At 36.7% G+C, this 15,326-nt stretch overlaps 1 protein-coding gene across 1 annotated transcript; it reads left to right on the forward strand.

Annotated features, from left to right (window-relative positions):
- The first annotated feature begins 393 nt into the window (after nucleotides 1-393).
- Nucleotides 394-13,929, forward strand: LOC146864072 (uncharacterized). Its single transcript, XM_085640708.1, has 2 exons — nucleotides 394-503; nucleotides 5,349-13,929. Exon 2 carries the CDS (start codon nucleotides 5,392-5,394, stop codon nucleotides 11,854-11,856), a length of 6,465 nt encoding a protein of 2,154 aa, XP_085496834.1. The 5' UTR covers nucleotides 394-503; nucleotides 5,349-5,391; the 3' UTR covers nucleotides 11,857-13,929.
- The last annotated feature ends 1,397 nt before the right edge of the window (nucleotides 13,930-15,326 follow it).

The raw sequence follows: 15,326 nt of genomic DNA on the forward strand, positions 1-15,326 counted from the left end.
ATACCATTCTAGAAAAAAAACTAGGCTGTATGTGAAAATTAATAGAAGCATGTTTTGTATTGGTACAAAAAAATGTGTAACCAAAGAACAGTACTATGGATTTGCAGTTAGGTTTGAAAAGTCAAGCACTCTTGCTCTGTGGAATTGAAACATTGTGTGTCGAACTTCTGACCTAACTGCACACAGCAGTGTTCCATGAGCTGTTGCTATGGTAGCAGGCAGAAGTCAAGTTGGGGGAAGGGTACTAGGCAGAAGTCAAGTTGGGGGCAGGGTACTTTTGGAAAAGGGTTGGTTTTCAACCAATAGAAATGTGTCATTACATTTGAAAAAAAGGGGGAAGCACTGAGATTTGAAACTTACATGTATATGTGTGGAAAAATAGAGGGAAAGTTTGCCATTATCTGGTTCTGCTGAGAGGAGAGAGGTGTACAGAACAGAGATCCTGGCTCTGATAATCTGCTGTTTGAGTGACACATTTCTTTCACAACTAACTAATTTTAAAGGTGAGTTTACAGTTTGAGAGGGGATGTATGTGGTAACTTAAGAAATGAATAATAGAAATGGGAATTGTTTTTGTTGTAGTTACACATGGTGGATTCATAATGTGTCAGTCTGTAAAAGAGATTTTCACTTGGCCCGAAAAAAAAAGAGCAGTAAGTGTGCTTTCAAATTGGCAAAGAAATTTCGTTTTGGCACTAATGTGAAAACATGACTGTGTGTGCATAGAAGAATTATAGGCAGAAATGTATTGCGTCTTGCTCTGGTGATTTCACAGTTGCAGTAGATGGAAAAGAGGAGCGAATTTTTGGGGGAAGAAGCAGAGGTTTAGCACACACCCATGTGCTTGCCATGTATAGTCATGCACAGTAATTAGAAGCGAGTGGGGTTTTCAGGTTTAAGTCTGTAATGCAAATACATTCAGCATCACTAAGGCTGGTTGCCCCTGCTGGAGTGTAGGCAGTCACAGAGAATGCACACGGTGGTGGTCTGAAAAAAAAACAGCTTGGACATGTGCATTTAAATAAATTTAAAAAAAAAGGTTTCAGAATGTGTCAGTCTGTAAAAGTGATTTCAAAGTGTAAAAAGAGATTTTCACTTGGCCCGAAAAAAAAAGAGCAGTAAGTGTGCTTTCAAATTGGCAAAGAAATTTCGTTTTGGCACTAATGTGAAAACATGACTCTGTGTGCATAGAAGAATTATAGGCAGAAATGTATTGCGTCTTGCTCTGGTGATTTCACAGTTGCAGTAGATGGAAAAGAGGAGCGAATTTTTGGGGGAAGAAGCAGAGGTTTAGCACACACCCATGTGCTTGCCATGTATAGTCATGCACAGTAATTAGAAGCGAGTGGGGTTTTCAGGTTTAAGTCTGTAATGCAAATACATTCAGCATCACTAAGGCTGGTTGCCCCTGCTGGAGTGTAGGCAGTCACAGAGAATACACACGGTGGTGGTCTGAAAAAAAAACAGCTTGGACATGTGCATTTAAATAAATTTAAAAAAAAAGGTTTCAGAATGTGTCAGTCTGTAAAAGTGATTTCAAAGTGTAAAAAGAGATTTTCACTTGGCCCGAAAAAAAAAGAGCAGTAAGTGTGCTTTCAAATTGGCAAAGAAATTTCGTTTTGGCACTAATGTGAAAACATGACTCTGTGTGCATAGAAGAATTATAGGCAGAAATGTATTGCGTCTTGCTCTGGTGATTTCACAGTTGCAGTAGATGGAAAAGTGGAGCGAATTTTTGGGGGAAGAAGCAGAGGTTTAGCACACACCCATGTGCTTGCCATGTATAGTCATGCACAGTAATTAGAAGCGAGTGGGGTTTTCAGGTTTAAGTCTGTAATGCAAATACATTCAGCATCACTAAGGCTGGTTGCCCCTGCTGGAGTGTAGGCAGTCACAGAGAATACACACGGTGGTGGTCTGAAAAAAAAACAGCTTGGACATGTGCATTTAAATAAATTTAAAAAAAAAGGTTTCAGAATGTGTCAGTCTGTAAAAGTGATTTCAAAGTGTAAAAAGAGATTTTCACTTGGCCCGCAAAAAAAGAGCAGTAAGTGTGCTTTCAAATTGGCAAAGAAATTTCGTTTTGGCACTAATGTGAAAACATGACTCTGTGTGCATAGAAGAATTATAGGCAGAAATGTATTGCGTCTTGCTCTGGTGATTTCACAGTTGCAGTAGATGGAAAAGTGGAGCGAATTTTTGGGGGAAGAAGCAGAGGTTTAGCACACACCCATGTGCTTGCCATGTATAGTCATGCACAGTAATTAGAAGCGAGTGGGGTTTTCAGGTTTAAGTCTGTAATGCAAATACATTCAGCATCACTAAGGCTGGTTGCCCCTGCTGGAGTGTAGGCAGTCACAGAGAATACACACGGTGGTGGTCTGAAAAAAAAACAGCTTGGACATGTGCATTTAAATAAATTTAAAAAAAAGGTTTCAGAATGTGTCAGTCTGTAAAAGTGATTTCAAAGTGTAAAAAGAGATTTTCACTTGGCCCGAAAAAAAAAGAGCAGTAAGTGTGCTTTCAAATTGGCAAAGAAATTTCGTTTTGGCACTAATGTGAAAACATGACTCTGTGTGCATAGAAGAATTATAGGCAGAAATGTATTGCGTCTTGCTCTGGTGATTTCACAGTTGCAGTAGATGGAAAAGAGGAGCGAATTTTTGGGGGAAGAAGCAGAGGTTTAGCACACACCCATGTGCTTGCCATGTATAGTCATGCACAGTAATTAGAAGCGAGTGGGGTTTTCAGGTTTAAGTCTGTAATGCAAATACATTCAGCATCACTAAGGCTGGTTGCCCCTGCTGGAGTGTAGGCAGTCACAGAGAATACACACGGTGGTGGTCTGAAAAAAAAACAGCTTGGACATGTGCATTTAAATAAATTTTAAAAAAAAGGTTTCAGAATGTGTCAGTCTGTAAAAGTGATTTCAAATTGAAAAAAGAGATATACACTTGCCCCCGAAAAAAAAAGAGCAGTAAGTGTGCTTTCAAATTGGCAAAGAAATTTCGTTTTGGCACTAATGTGAAAACATGACTCTGTGTGCATAGAAGAATTATAGGCAGAAATGTATTGCGTCTTGCTCTGGTGATTTCACAGTTGCAGTAGATGGAAAAGAGGAGCGAATTTTTGGGGGAAGAAGCAGAGGTTTAGCACACACCCATGTGCTTGCCATGTATAGTCATGCACAGTAATTAGAAGCGAGTGGGGTTTTCAGGTTTAAGTCTGTAATGCAAATACATTCAGCATCACTAAGGCTGGTTGCCCCTGCTGGAGTGTAGGCAGTCACAGAGAATACACACGGTGGTGGTCTGAAAAAAAAACAGCTTGGACATGTGCATTTAAATAAATTTAAAAAAAAAGGTTTCAGAATGTGTCAGTCTGTAAAAGTGATTTCAAATTGAAAAAAGAGATATACACTTGCCCCCGAAAAAAAAAGAGCAGTAAGTGTGCTTTCAAATTGGCAAAGAAATTTCGTTTTGGGACTAATGTGAAAACATGACTCTGTGTGCATAGAAGAATTATAGGCAGAAATGTATTGCGTCTTGCTCTGGTGATTTCACAGTTGCAGTAGATGGAAAAGAGGAGCGAATTTTTGGGGGAAGAAGCAGAGGTTTAGCACACACCCATGTGCTTGCCATGTATAGTCATGCACAGTAATTAGAAGCGAGTGGGGTTTTCAGGTTTAAGTCTGTAATGCAAATACATTCAGCATCACTAAGGCTGTTTGCCCCTGCTGGAGTGTAGGCAGTCACAGAGAATGCACACGGTGGTGGTCTGAAAAAAAAACTGCTTGGACATGTGCATTTAAATAAATTAAAAAAAAAGGTTTCAGAATGTGTCAGTCTGTAAAAGTGATTTCAAAGTGTAAAAAGAGATTTTCACTTGGCCCCGAAAAAAAAAGAGCAGTAAGTGTGCTTTCAAATTGGCAAAGAAATTTCGTTTTGGCACTAATGTGAAAACATGACTCTGTGTGCATAGAAGAATTATAGGCAGAAATGTATTGCGTCTTGCTCTGGTGATTTCACAGTTGCAGTAGATGGAAAAGAGGAGCGAATTTTTGGGGGAAGAAGCAGAGGTTTAGCACACACCCATGTGCTTGCCATGTATAGTCATGCACAGTAATTAGAAGCGAGTGGGGTTTTCAGGTTTAAGTCTGTAATGCAAATACATTCAGCATCACTAAGGCTGGTTGCCCCTGCTGGAGTGTAGGCAGTCACAGAGAATGCACACGGTGGTGGTCTGAAAAAAAAACTGCTTGGACATGTGCATTTAAATAAATTAAAAAAAAAGGTTTCAGAATGTGTCAGTCTGTAAAAGTGATTTCAAATTGAAAAAAGAGATATACACTTGCCCCCGAAAAAAAAAGAGCAGTAAGTGTGCTTTCAAATTGGCAAAGAAATTTCGTTTTGGCACTAATGTGAAAACATGACTCTGTGTGCATAGAAGAATTATAGGCAGAAATGTATTGCGTCTTGCTCTGGTGATTTCACAGTTGCAGTAGATGGAAAAGAGGAGCGAATTTTTGGGGGAAGAAGCAGAGGTTTAGCACACACCCATGTGCTTGCCATGTATAGTCATGCACAGTAATTAGAAGCGAGTGGGGTTTTCAGGTTTAAGTCTGTAATGCAAATACATTCAGCATCACTAAGGCTGGTTGCCCCTGCTGGAGTGTAGGCAGTCACAGAGAATACACACGGTGGTGGTCTGAAAAAAAAACAGCTTGGACATGTGCATTTAAATAAATTTTAAAAAAAAGGTTTCAGAATGTGTCAGTCTGTAAAAGTGATTTCAAAGTGTAAAAAGAGATTTTCACTTGGCCCGAAAAAAAAAGAGCAGTAAGTGTGCTTTCAAATTGGCAAAGAAATTTCGTTTTGGCACTAATGTGAAAACATGACTCTGTGTGCATAGAAGAATTATAGGCAGAAATGTATTGCGTCTTGCTCTGGTGATTTCACAGTTGCAGTAGATGGAAAAGAGGAGCGAATTTTTGGGGGAAGAAGCAGAGGTTTAGCACACACCCATGTGCTTGCCATGTATAGTCATGCACAGTAATTAGAAGCGAGTGGGGTTTTCAGGTTTAAGTCTGTAATGCAAATACATTCAGCATCACTAAGGCTGGTTGCCCCTGCTGGAGTGTAGGCAGTCACAGAGAATACACACGGTGGTGGTCTGAAAAAAAAACAGCTTGGTTTCATAATGTGACAGTTTGTTATACAGATTTTCACTTGCCCAAAAAAAAAGAGGAGTTTGTGTGCATTCAAATTGGCAAAGAAATTTCGTTTTGTGACTATTGTGAAAAGAAATGTAGTAATATATTTAAATTCAATAAAGAATTTTTTTTTTAGTTTTTTTGCAGGTATTGCTGAAGAACAGTGAACAAAATTTAAGATGCCTACAAAATCTCGAGTTCAAAAAACGCTAAAAAAAAAACTATATTTGAGGACAACTGGAGGACCAAAGTTAGTAGAAGATGCTGATGTTGGGAAAAAGAAAAAATCTTCTGGTAAGCAAAAAAGACAATTCCTAAACAAAATATTGAAAACAAACAAAAATGTACAAAATGTCTGTTCTCGGAAAAATGTAACAAAACCTACAGAACAGCAAAAAATTGAGGATTTAGTTAATGCAAATATACCTTCTGCAATTGAAAAGTTTAACATAAACAGAAAAACAGCATTTAAAGAGATACGTAGAAAAATGTTTCAGAGAAGAGTTATGTCCAATTTGATAAAGGATATAAAGAAATATAAGCAAAAGGCTAAATATTATAAGAGAAAAAAAGAAATTGAAGCCATTGCAGCAAAGGCATTAGAATTAAAAAGGAAACTATTCATATTAATTTTGAATAGGATGCGTACATTAGATAAAATGGTTAATGTACTGAAATCACAAAGCAAAAGCAAAAGAGTAGTGAACAGAACAAATTTTTGTAAAGTGTTTTTAGGAAAGTGGATGCATAGCTCAAGTAGTGAACCTTTTTTTAATGAAGAGAGCTATTTTCAAAGTAATAGTTTGCTGCATGCAGTTGACACCAGAGGTCGTTCATACGAAGTAAAAAATGGTTGCATAATGGAGAAGGAGATAATGGTTCCAAGAGATGAGGTACAAGTGATGGCAGATGAGGCAATGGGGAGACGTCCTAAAGCCCCAGTGTACACTTGGAATTGTAGTAGTATTTGCACTGTGCGTCAGGAATCTATTGACAGATTTCGAGAGTTTCTAAGAGAATATAGTAAAAAAAGTGTAAAACAAAAGATTAAGGTGCTTCAAAGTCTGGATCCATGCAGAGTGAGAGAGAATACTGGTTTGCAGGGTCATTCTCTTGCTTGTCTATCTAGAAAAGTGTGCAATAGTGTTTTCCATCATTTTAGGATGCTGGCTGTTCATCATACTGAAATGAGAAAGTTTGTGAGACGGTTGTATTTTGCCAAAAGTCCAGCAATAAAGTTAAATGAATTGAATAGGGCTCTGTTCCGAGGAACGGTATCAGATGTAGAGAAGGTTGTTGATGAAATTCAGTTTTGTTACTTTGGTCCTGAACAAAACAGTGCAGAGAAGGACACAGTAAATGAGGCAGAAGTGGAAGAGAATGTAGAACCTTGTGTAAGTAAGACATTTAATGATCACATAACAAAATTTGCAATAGTCTCTAATGAAAGACCAAATGTTACTTGTATTTGTTGCCGCAGAACTCATTATAGAAAACAAACTAGGAATGTTGATCTCTACAGAAAGAGTGAAAATGAAGATAATTATAAGTGGATGGATTTTGCAACATATATATTTCTTGAAAATTGTTTTGAATTGGGTGAAGATCAGCGTATTTGTAAATACTGCTACAACAAGTTAGAGGAAAATAGAATGCCGACCAGAGCTGTACATAATAATTTAGAATTGGATGCTATTCCTGCTGAACTTTCTGAATTAAATACATATGAGTCTATACTCATTCAATGTGTTCATCCGTTCCAGACCATAGTACGTATGGAGCCCAAAACTGGTAAATTACCTCCTTCAGATTTAGTGAGAGGTTTAAAAGGTAGAGTGGTGTATTTGCCCTTGGATTTGAAAAAAAATATGGAAACTATTGATGCGGATACTTTGGAAACTGAACCATTAATTATTCTGGTTAATGGTGTACCTACAAAGAATAAGAAGATTTGGCAGGAGCTGGTAGATGTGCGGAAAGTACAAAGAGCAAATTTGTATTTGAAAAAAAATAACAAATGGTATGAATCAATTTATATAGTAGAAGAAGAAGAAGAAGAAGATTTACAAGGAGATACAGAAACACCAAGTGGACAAATTGAAAAAGTGGACAAGTCAAAGGAAGAAGAAATTTATGAACATTTTAGCATACATCCTCTCCATTCGAAAGAAGTTATGGGAGACAATATTGATCTCTTTCAGATGAAGAAAGCAAAAGGAAATCCCGTGAGTGTATGGGAGGAGAGCTTGGAAGCTCGATGTTTTCCCCAGCTGTTTCCTAAAGGAAAAGGAGGACGATACGATGAACGTCCGGAACAGATTCCAGCTTCTGAGTATCGGACTACAAGACTATATGCTGAAGATCCCAGATTTCGACAAAGTATCCCTTATTTGTTCCATCTTTTATTTGAAAGCGACTTGTCTGCACTGTCTTATGCAGTAAATCACATTTTAAAAAGTGGAGTACATTTACAAAATGTGTCTGCTAAGGATTTTATGGAGAAAGTGCAGCACCGAGATGATCATTTGGAAACACAACTGATCAATCTGATGGCTTGTCAGCGTGGGACAAATGAATATTGGTACCGACGCCATGGTGAACTAAAATGCATGTTACGCAATTTAGGAACACCAACATGGTTCCTTACCCTAAGCTGCGCCGAGTACGCTTGGGATGATTTACTGGATTTTCTACGAGAGGCCAATTCAAACATTGAAAACATCGAATACAAGACAGCAGGAGAACTGTGCTCATTGGATCCGGTTAATGTTTGCAGATATTTCAATCATAGATTTGAGGCTATGATGTCCTTCATCTGCAATAAAAAAAATCCACCCCTTGGAGAAGTAGTGGATTTCTTTTGGAGAAAAGAGTACCAGGCAAGAGGTGCTCCTCATATTCATATGCTGCTGTGGATCAAGGATGCCCCAAAGTTTGGAACAGATACTGATGAAGCAGTGTTATCTTACATTGAAGAATATGCAACATGTGCTATACCTAAAAGCACAGAAGAGTACAAGTTAAAGGAGCAAGTTCTACGTTTCCAAAGTCATCGGTGTGGAAAATACTGTCGACGGAAATACAAGAGCAAAGAAAAATACTACACTAAATGTCGATTTGGATTTCCTAGACCTGTTCTTACAAATGGAAGAGTCAACAGTTTTATGTCAGCTGTGAGACATACTATCACAAGAAAATCACCTAAGAATACCTACAACCTTAAAAGAAAAGAAGAATCAAAAAATATAAATGACTACAACCCAGTCATTTTATCCATGTGGAACGCTAACATGGATATACAGTATGTTGCTGACAATTCCATTGCTGTTGCTCGATATGTAACGTCTTACATTACGAAATCAGAAAAAACAGAATTGAAGGAAATGTGGGAAGAGATTTCTCACGAGAAGACTGTCAGTAAGAAGCTGTACAGTTTCAGTTTGAAGATGTTATCGCATCGAGAAATTGGATCCTACGAATGTTCAGATAGATTATCTTCTGCAAGTCTCTACTCGAAGTCAAGAAGAATAATTTGGGCAAGTTTAGGCCTTGCAGCAATGAGAAATCGGGTACTGAAATCTGTTGGAGAAATTGAATATTTGGCACAGTTCGAACCTGAAAGTACAGATATATTGAAAACAAACATGTTGGACACATATTATCCCAAGAGAAGTCATCATCTGGAGAACATGTGTCTCTATGAAGTGCTGCAGAACTACATTTATTCACGGAAAGCTGCAGAAGACATCAATAATGGAAAATATAAAGTCGTTGGTGAAGAAGGATGTTTGGTGAAGCAAACCAAAGGAAGTTTGATAAATCACCGGAAGCTGAGTTGCGACACTACCGACAAGAAAGAATTTTACTACTTGGCTCTTTTACAGTTGTTTAAACCATGGCGTTCAGAGGATGAACTACTGGGAGAATTCCAGAGCTATGAAGATTCTTTTAATGCTTGCAAAGACAGCATACAATGCAGTACATTCTCAACTTATCTGCAAATGTTAAATGAAGAAATTGAACAGGAAACTACAATTGCAGCAGAAATTGCTAGAGACAGTTCTCAGGACAGCCAAAGTTCAGGAACATACAGTCAAGATCCCCTAGGACAACCAATCGTTGAAAATGAAGCATCAATAGCCATGAATGAAGTGGAAACGGCTATGAATCAAGCTCAAGAAGAATTTATAGACTTAGAAAATTTGGAAAGACAACTGAATCAAGAGCAGCAACAAATTTATGAAGAGATCAAAAACAAAATTGAACACGGATTTCTACATGAAAAAAAAGAGTGCTCATGCACATCATTTCATCCAATCAGGATGTATGTAAGCGGACAAGCTGGCACTGGAAAAAGTTTCCTAATTAAAGTCATCAGAAGCTACCTAAAGCAAAAAACAGATTCTACTTTGTCTTGTGTGGTTACTGCTCCAACTGGGTTAGCAGCATATAACATAAAAGGAATCACCTTACATCGTTTGCTAATGTTACCAGTGGAGCATGAGAACAAAATACAATTCAACAAGCTAACTGGAGAAGCATGCTTGGAAGTTTCAAGAGTATTGAAGAAGATGCAAGTTCTCATTATTGATGAGGTGAGCATGGTATCAAACTTAATGCTTGCCTTTGTGCATTTAAGAATGCAGCAAATTTTGAAGACAGACTATGACGTGTTATTTGGTGGAAAACACGTCATCGTTTTTGGGGATCTTTTGCAACTTACTCCGGTTAAAGGACAACCAGTGTTTAATACTGTGACACATGAAGACACGAAGAAGTCATTGGGAAGCATCGGTAATACAAATATTTGGTCCTTCTTTGAGTACAAGGAACTTACAACTAATATGAGGCAAGCAAACGATGAAGAATATGGAAGTATTCTGAAAGATATCAGGATTGGACTACTCACAGAAGCTGGCAAAAAAGCATTACAGACTCGGCTGCTACATAATTTATTTCCAAAGGAAGAAATAGTTGCAGAGAAGATATACAAGAACATTGCAGAAAACAAAAGTGTCATCTGCTTAATGCCAACTCTACGTGAATGCTCAATATTCAATGAGGAGCTTTTGAAATTGGAAAAGGAAGAGATCATGAAATTGGAAGCAGTGGACAAAATTGAGGATGGAAGAATTACTGTCACAGTAACAGGCAAACTGAAAAATAAATTGGACTCACTAGAGAAGAACATCTCCAAAACAGCAGGATTAGAAAAAAATCTATATGTTTGCATGAACTGTAGAGTGTTTTTAAGGAGAAATTTGGATGTTGAAAAAGGCTTAGTAAATGGAGCGATGGGAAGAGTTGTGGGTTTTATTAATTATCAGAAAAAAGATGGAATTGAATGGTTAAAAATAAAATTTGATCAGATAGAGGAAGTTAAAGACATTTGTCGTTGTTCAGTTCGTTTCATGCTTGTGAAAGACTTATATGTACGTAGGAAGCAGTTTCCGTTTTCTCTAGCATATGCTGTAACTATTCACAAGTCTCAAGGATTGACTGTAGATTGTGCATTTGTGAACATTGGATCTAGTGTGTTCAAAGAAGGTATGGCATATGTTGCTTTGTCACGAGTCAAAACATTATCAGGTTTATTCATGATAGACTTCGATGACTCAAAAGTTAGTGCTGATACAAACTGTGTAAAGGAGTATAATAGATTAAGAAGAAGCTATGCTCCTCATTTAGGTCAGTATCCTGTGTTGGAGAAACGTGTAGTTTCTCGTAAAAGGAGAAATGAGAATATCTGTAATGAAGATGTAGAGAAGAGGAAAAAAAAGAGGAGTGATGTAATTGCAAGCAAAAAGAATAAGGAAAATGAAGAACAGGTTGTAGGATGTCATTTTGAAAATAGCTCTGGTGTCAACTGCTACGCAAATGTAGTGCTGAATGTTGCTTTTTATCTGGAAAGTTTGCAAGAGCAGATAATAATAAATCAGGGAAAAAGATTCTGTTCAGAGCTCAGTCTCCTTTTTCAAAAGCTGAGTAAAGATAAAACTCAAATAGAAAGTGCTACTGATATTAGAAAACTTTTAGATGTATGTTCAGGACGAACACAGTTTTCTCAAAATGAACAGCAAGATGCTCACGAATTTTTGATGTATTTTCTTCAGGTAGTGGAAGAAGAAGGAGTTCCCATTGACATTTTTTTTGGTCTCTCTTATAAATGGGAACATAGTTGTGATAATTGTTATAATATAAGTGGTTCTATTGTTGATAATGAAAGGTTTATTTATTTGACATTGCCAGAGAGTAAAACAGTCACTTTTGCAAACTTAGTTAAAGATGCTAATCATAGCATGAAATGTGGTGAGTGTAATTCTGACATGTTATCAACATTAATTTTAAGGGAATACGGACAGTATGTAATTTTAATGATGCAACGATGTAGAGCTGATGGATCAAAATTGGATACTTTAATAAAGAAGTTTACAGGACAGCAATTATCAATTTCAGGAAAAACTTTTGTAACTGTTGCAATAATTTTCCATGATGGACCTACTGTTACTTCTGGACATTACACAGTTTATCTAAAATGTGAAAAAGGATGGACACTGTGTAATGATTCCCAATTGATTTTCAAACAACGTTTGCCTTTTGATTTAGCAAATTCCTATCTAATCTTCCTGAAACCTAAATTTTAGAGAGACTTGGCAAGATCTGGACAAAATAATTTTACCATTTTACAGGATTACCATTGCAATTTTGTAGAAAAAAGATTTTTAAAATTATCATTTGGCCTAAAGGAAAGATAACCAATTGTAATGTGGACTTTTTAAATTTTTAATGCAATTTTGAAAAACCAATAATTTAGAGATTATCGGTAACTTCTGCACATTTTAAATTTTGGAATGTTATTGGACTGCCACTGGAAATTTTTTCAAAAATAATTTCAAAAATTACTATTTGGCCATGTGGAAAAGTAAGCAATTCTATTGTGGACTAAATAAATTATTCGAAAAATTTTCGTGAACCAAAATGTTACAGAGAATCGGTGAGATCTGGACAGATTAAACTTTAGAATTTTAATGGTTTTCCCTTGGAAATTTATTCCAGGGAAAGAATAAAAAATACTATTTGGCCTAAAGGAAATAAAATCAGATGTATTTTGGAGTTATTTGAGATATATTATTGTGAATGTACTTCTGAAACAAAAATATCAGACGGTATTTTAAAGAAAAAAGTATTGTTTTTAGATGACATTTTTTAAGAATAATATGCATTTCTGTAATGATAAGTTTAAGTGAGAAGAGATTCTGGGCTTTTTTAATACAATCTTTGAGATTGTTATTTTTTTTTGCCCGCTGTAAAATGATGAATGCAATTGCTTTCACAATTTATAGTGAAATGCAATATATTCTGAAAACAGCAAAAATAAGGCAAAAATATTTTTTGGGAAAAAATGTAAATATGTGTACTGTATTATAAAATGTTTTAAAAATATTAATACTTTTTTCTTTTTTTTCAGATCGATATAGAAAATTTTCGTAAACTACAACCATTTTAAAAACTATTTTTTAAAAAAACAAATGAATAAATATTTTTTTCAGTGAGTATGGTAAGTCAATAGTAATAATTGTAGTCTTTCAAGGACCTTGTAATGTGAAAAATGATTTTTAGTGTTTTTTTTAAAAAATAAAAAAAAAGGTACGCTTACCGTACGCGTACGGTAAAAAAAAAAAGTTTTTTAAAAAAAATGTAAAAAAAAGATGAAAGATAAGGTTGGCTCTTAAAAGAACCGTTGTGTTCATGCAGGGACAGAGGAAAGGAACCATGGGAAAATCATTCAAAGCTACAAATGTGCTGATCTATTTTGTTATTCACTAGGGAAACACTGGTCTCCCTATAACAAATTAGAGCTTTACAAAATGTGCAATGAATATCAACCTTCCGAAATCGAGGGTTCATTTCCAGAGGGCCAGCAAAAGGAGATTCTCCCCCCACAGATGAAGGGCTCACCTGAGCTGCAGAAGAAGGAGTAAGCTCTGCAGGTGATGGTCCAGGCTGAGCTGCTGTGGATGTACTGGCTCGTCTTTCTGAAGAGTTACCTCCAAAAAGTTGAGCATGTGTCCTTTTGTGTACATCCTTGAGGTGCCTCATCATGGTGTGATTCCCAAAGGAATACTTCCTGTCAGGATTACCTCTAGAAAGTACACGCTGACACAGCTTGCAAGTAACTAAGGGTGCATTCACCTTTTGCTGGCCTTCTGGAAAAGTAAAATAATCCCAAACATAAGAAGGTTTTACTTTCCTCGCTCTCTGCCTCAAGACAGTGCTGCTGGTGCTAGCCTCACTCTCAGAAGAGCTCTGCTGTTCTGCCATCGTATCCCAAAGACAAACCAGCTCCTTCTCCCAAGGGATCACAAGCAGAAATGAGGGGAATGGGTGTGGTGTAGGAGAGTTCTAGAACTGAAAGTAGTTTCAACCAATCAAAAGTTGTGTTTCAAGATCACATGACCTACCGTACGCTTACGGTACGCTTACGGTGCGCTTACGGCAAAAAGTACGCGTGCGCGTAAAAAAGACACGCGCTTGCGCACATGCGCATAACAGTCATTTCCCGGCACTTCCGCGTAACGTGCGCGTGTTGCGTAAGCGCGCACGCGTCCCACGCGCAGTACGCGCGGCTACGCAAAGTGCGTAACTATACGCAAGCAGCGTAGATAGATTACGGACGTTGCGTAAACCGTACGCTTACCGTGAGCTTACGGTACGCGTACTATAAAAAAAAAAAAAAAAAAATCTGGAAATAAATTTTACATGTTTATTTTAAAAAATATATATAAAAAAAATATTTAAGGATTTTAAAAATTAAAGCATAGTCTTTATAAAAGATAAGAAAATTAAAATAAAAATATGTTTGAAAAAAATGAAGAATATAAAAAAAAAATAGCATTTAAAAAACCTTGCAAATTCACTGAAAAAACCATGGGTTTCACACACGTTATAGTTAGGAATTAGCATTTAAAAAACCTTGCAAATTCAATGAAAAAACCATGGGTTTCACACACGTTATAGTTAGGAATTAGCATTTAAAAAACCTTAGAAATTCACTGAAAAAACCATAGGTTTCACACACGTTATAGTTAGGAATTAGCATTTAAAAAACCTTAGAAATTCAGTGAAAAAACCATAGGTTTCACACATGTTATAGTTAGCTGGACATTTTACTCGTAAAAAACCAATGAAATTGCCCCGTTATAGTTAGTTCAGCTAACTATAACTCGCGCGCCCGCAATGCACTGCTGATGACGTCACATATTACATCACTCATGACATGGTCAGTGACATCACTCATGACATCACTGATGACATCTCAAATGACATCACTGATGACATCACTGATGACATCATCTAGTGAATGTGTGTTATTCTGAAAATTAAATATGTTTTATATATGTATATCTCATGGTCGATGGAAGAATAAATGGGTATATAAGTGTCTAAATGGATGATTTGTTTTTGAAAAATTGATTGTGTAACTGACTGATTAAGTGTATCATAGTGAATACATGGCTTAGTGAATAATGTTTAAATATGTAAATATCTGTATCAGTCTCTCACTTTGTGTATAAGTGGCTGCATGGGTTGGTGAGTAGCTACATGGGTGCCTATTTAGGTTATTAGTTGTTTTTTTGAGTATCAGTCTGAGTGTCTGCATGGTTCGGTGGGGGGTATTACGTAGTGCATCGGTGCATGAATGAGTGACTCACTGTTTGTATGTGTTGAACACAGCATGTGTGCAGGACTGTATGGGTGGATGAGTGTGTGTATGGGTGTGTTAGTGAGTGAATGACTGTCTCAATAGTGTCTTCAGGAGTAACTACATACGTTTTAAACTAGTATATGTGACTATTGGTGTATATATGTGAGTATATGTGAAAGTGAGAGATTGAAAGAGTTCCTGTATGAATAAGTATGTGTTTCTATAAGTGATTGTTTAAAAGACTAAGTATGTGTAAGTTTCCGTAGAAGTAAGTGTGGTGGTGTGTGTATAACTGTATATGCAAGTAAATGTATGTTTGATTCTTTATTAGCATGAGTGACTATGTGTGTGAGTAACTCTATGGATGAGTGGCATTGTGTAACAGGATGTATAGATGTATGAGTACAT

Source organism: Triturus cristatus, chromosome 2_1 (assembly GCF_964204655.1).
Source record: "Triturus cristatus chromosome 2_1, aTriCri1.1, whole genome shotgun sequence".
NCBI lineage: Eukaryota > Metazoa > Chordata > Amphibia > Caudata > Salamandridae > Triturus > Triturus cristatus.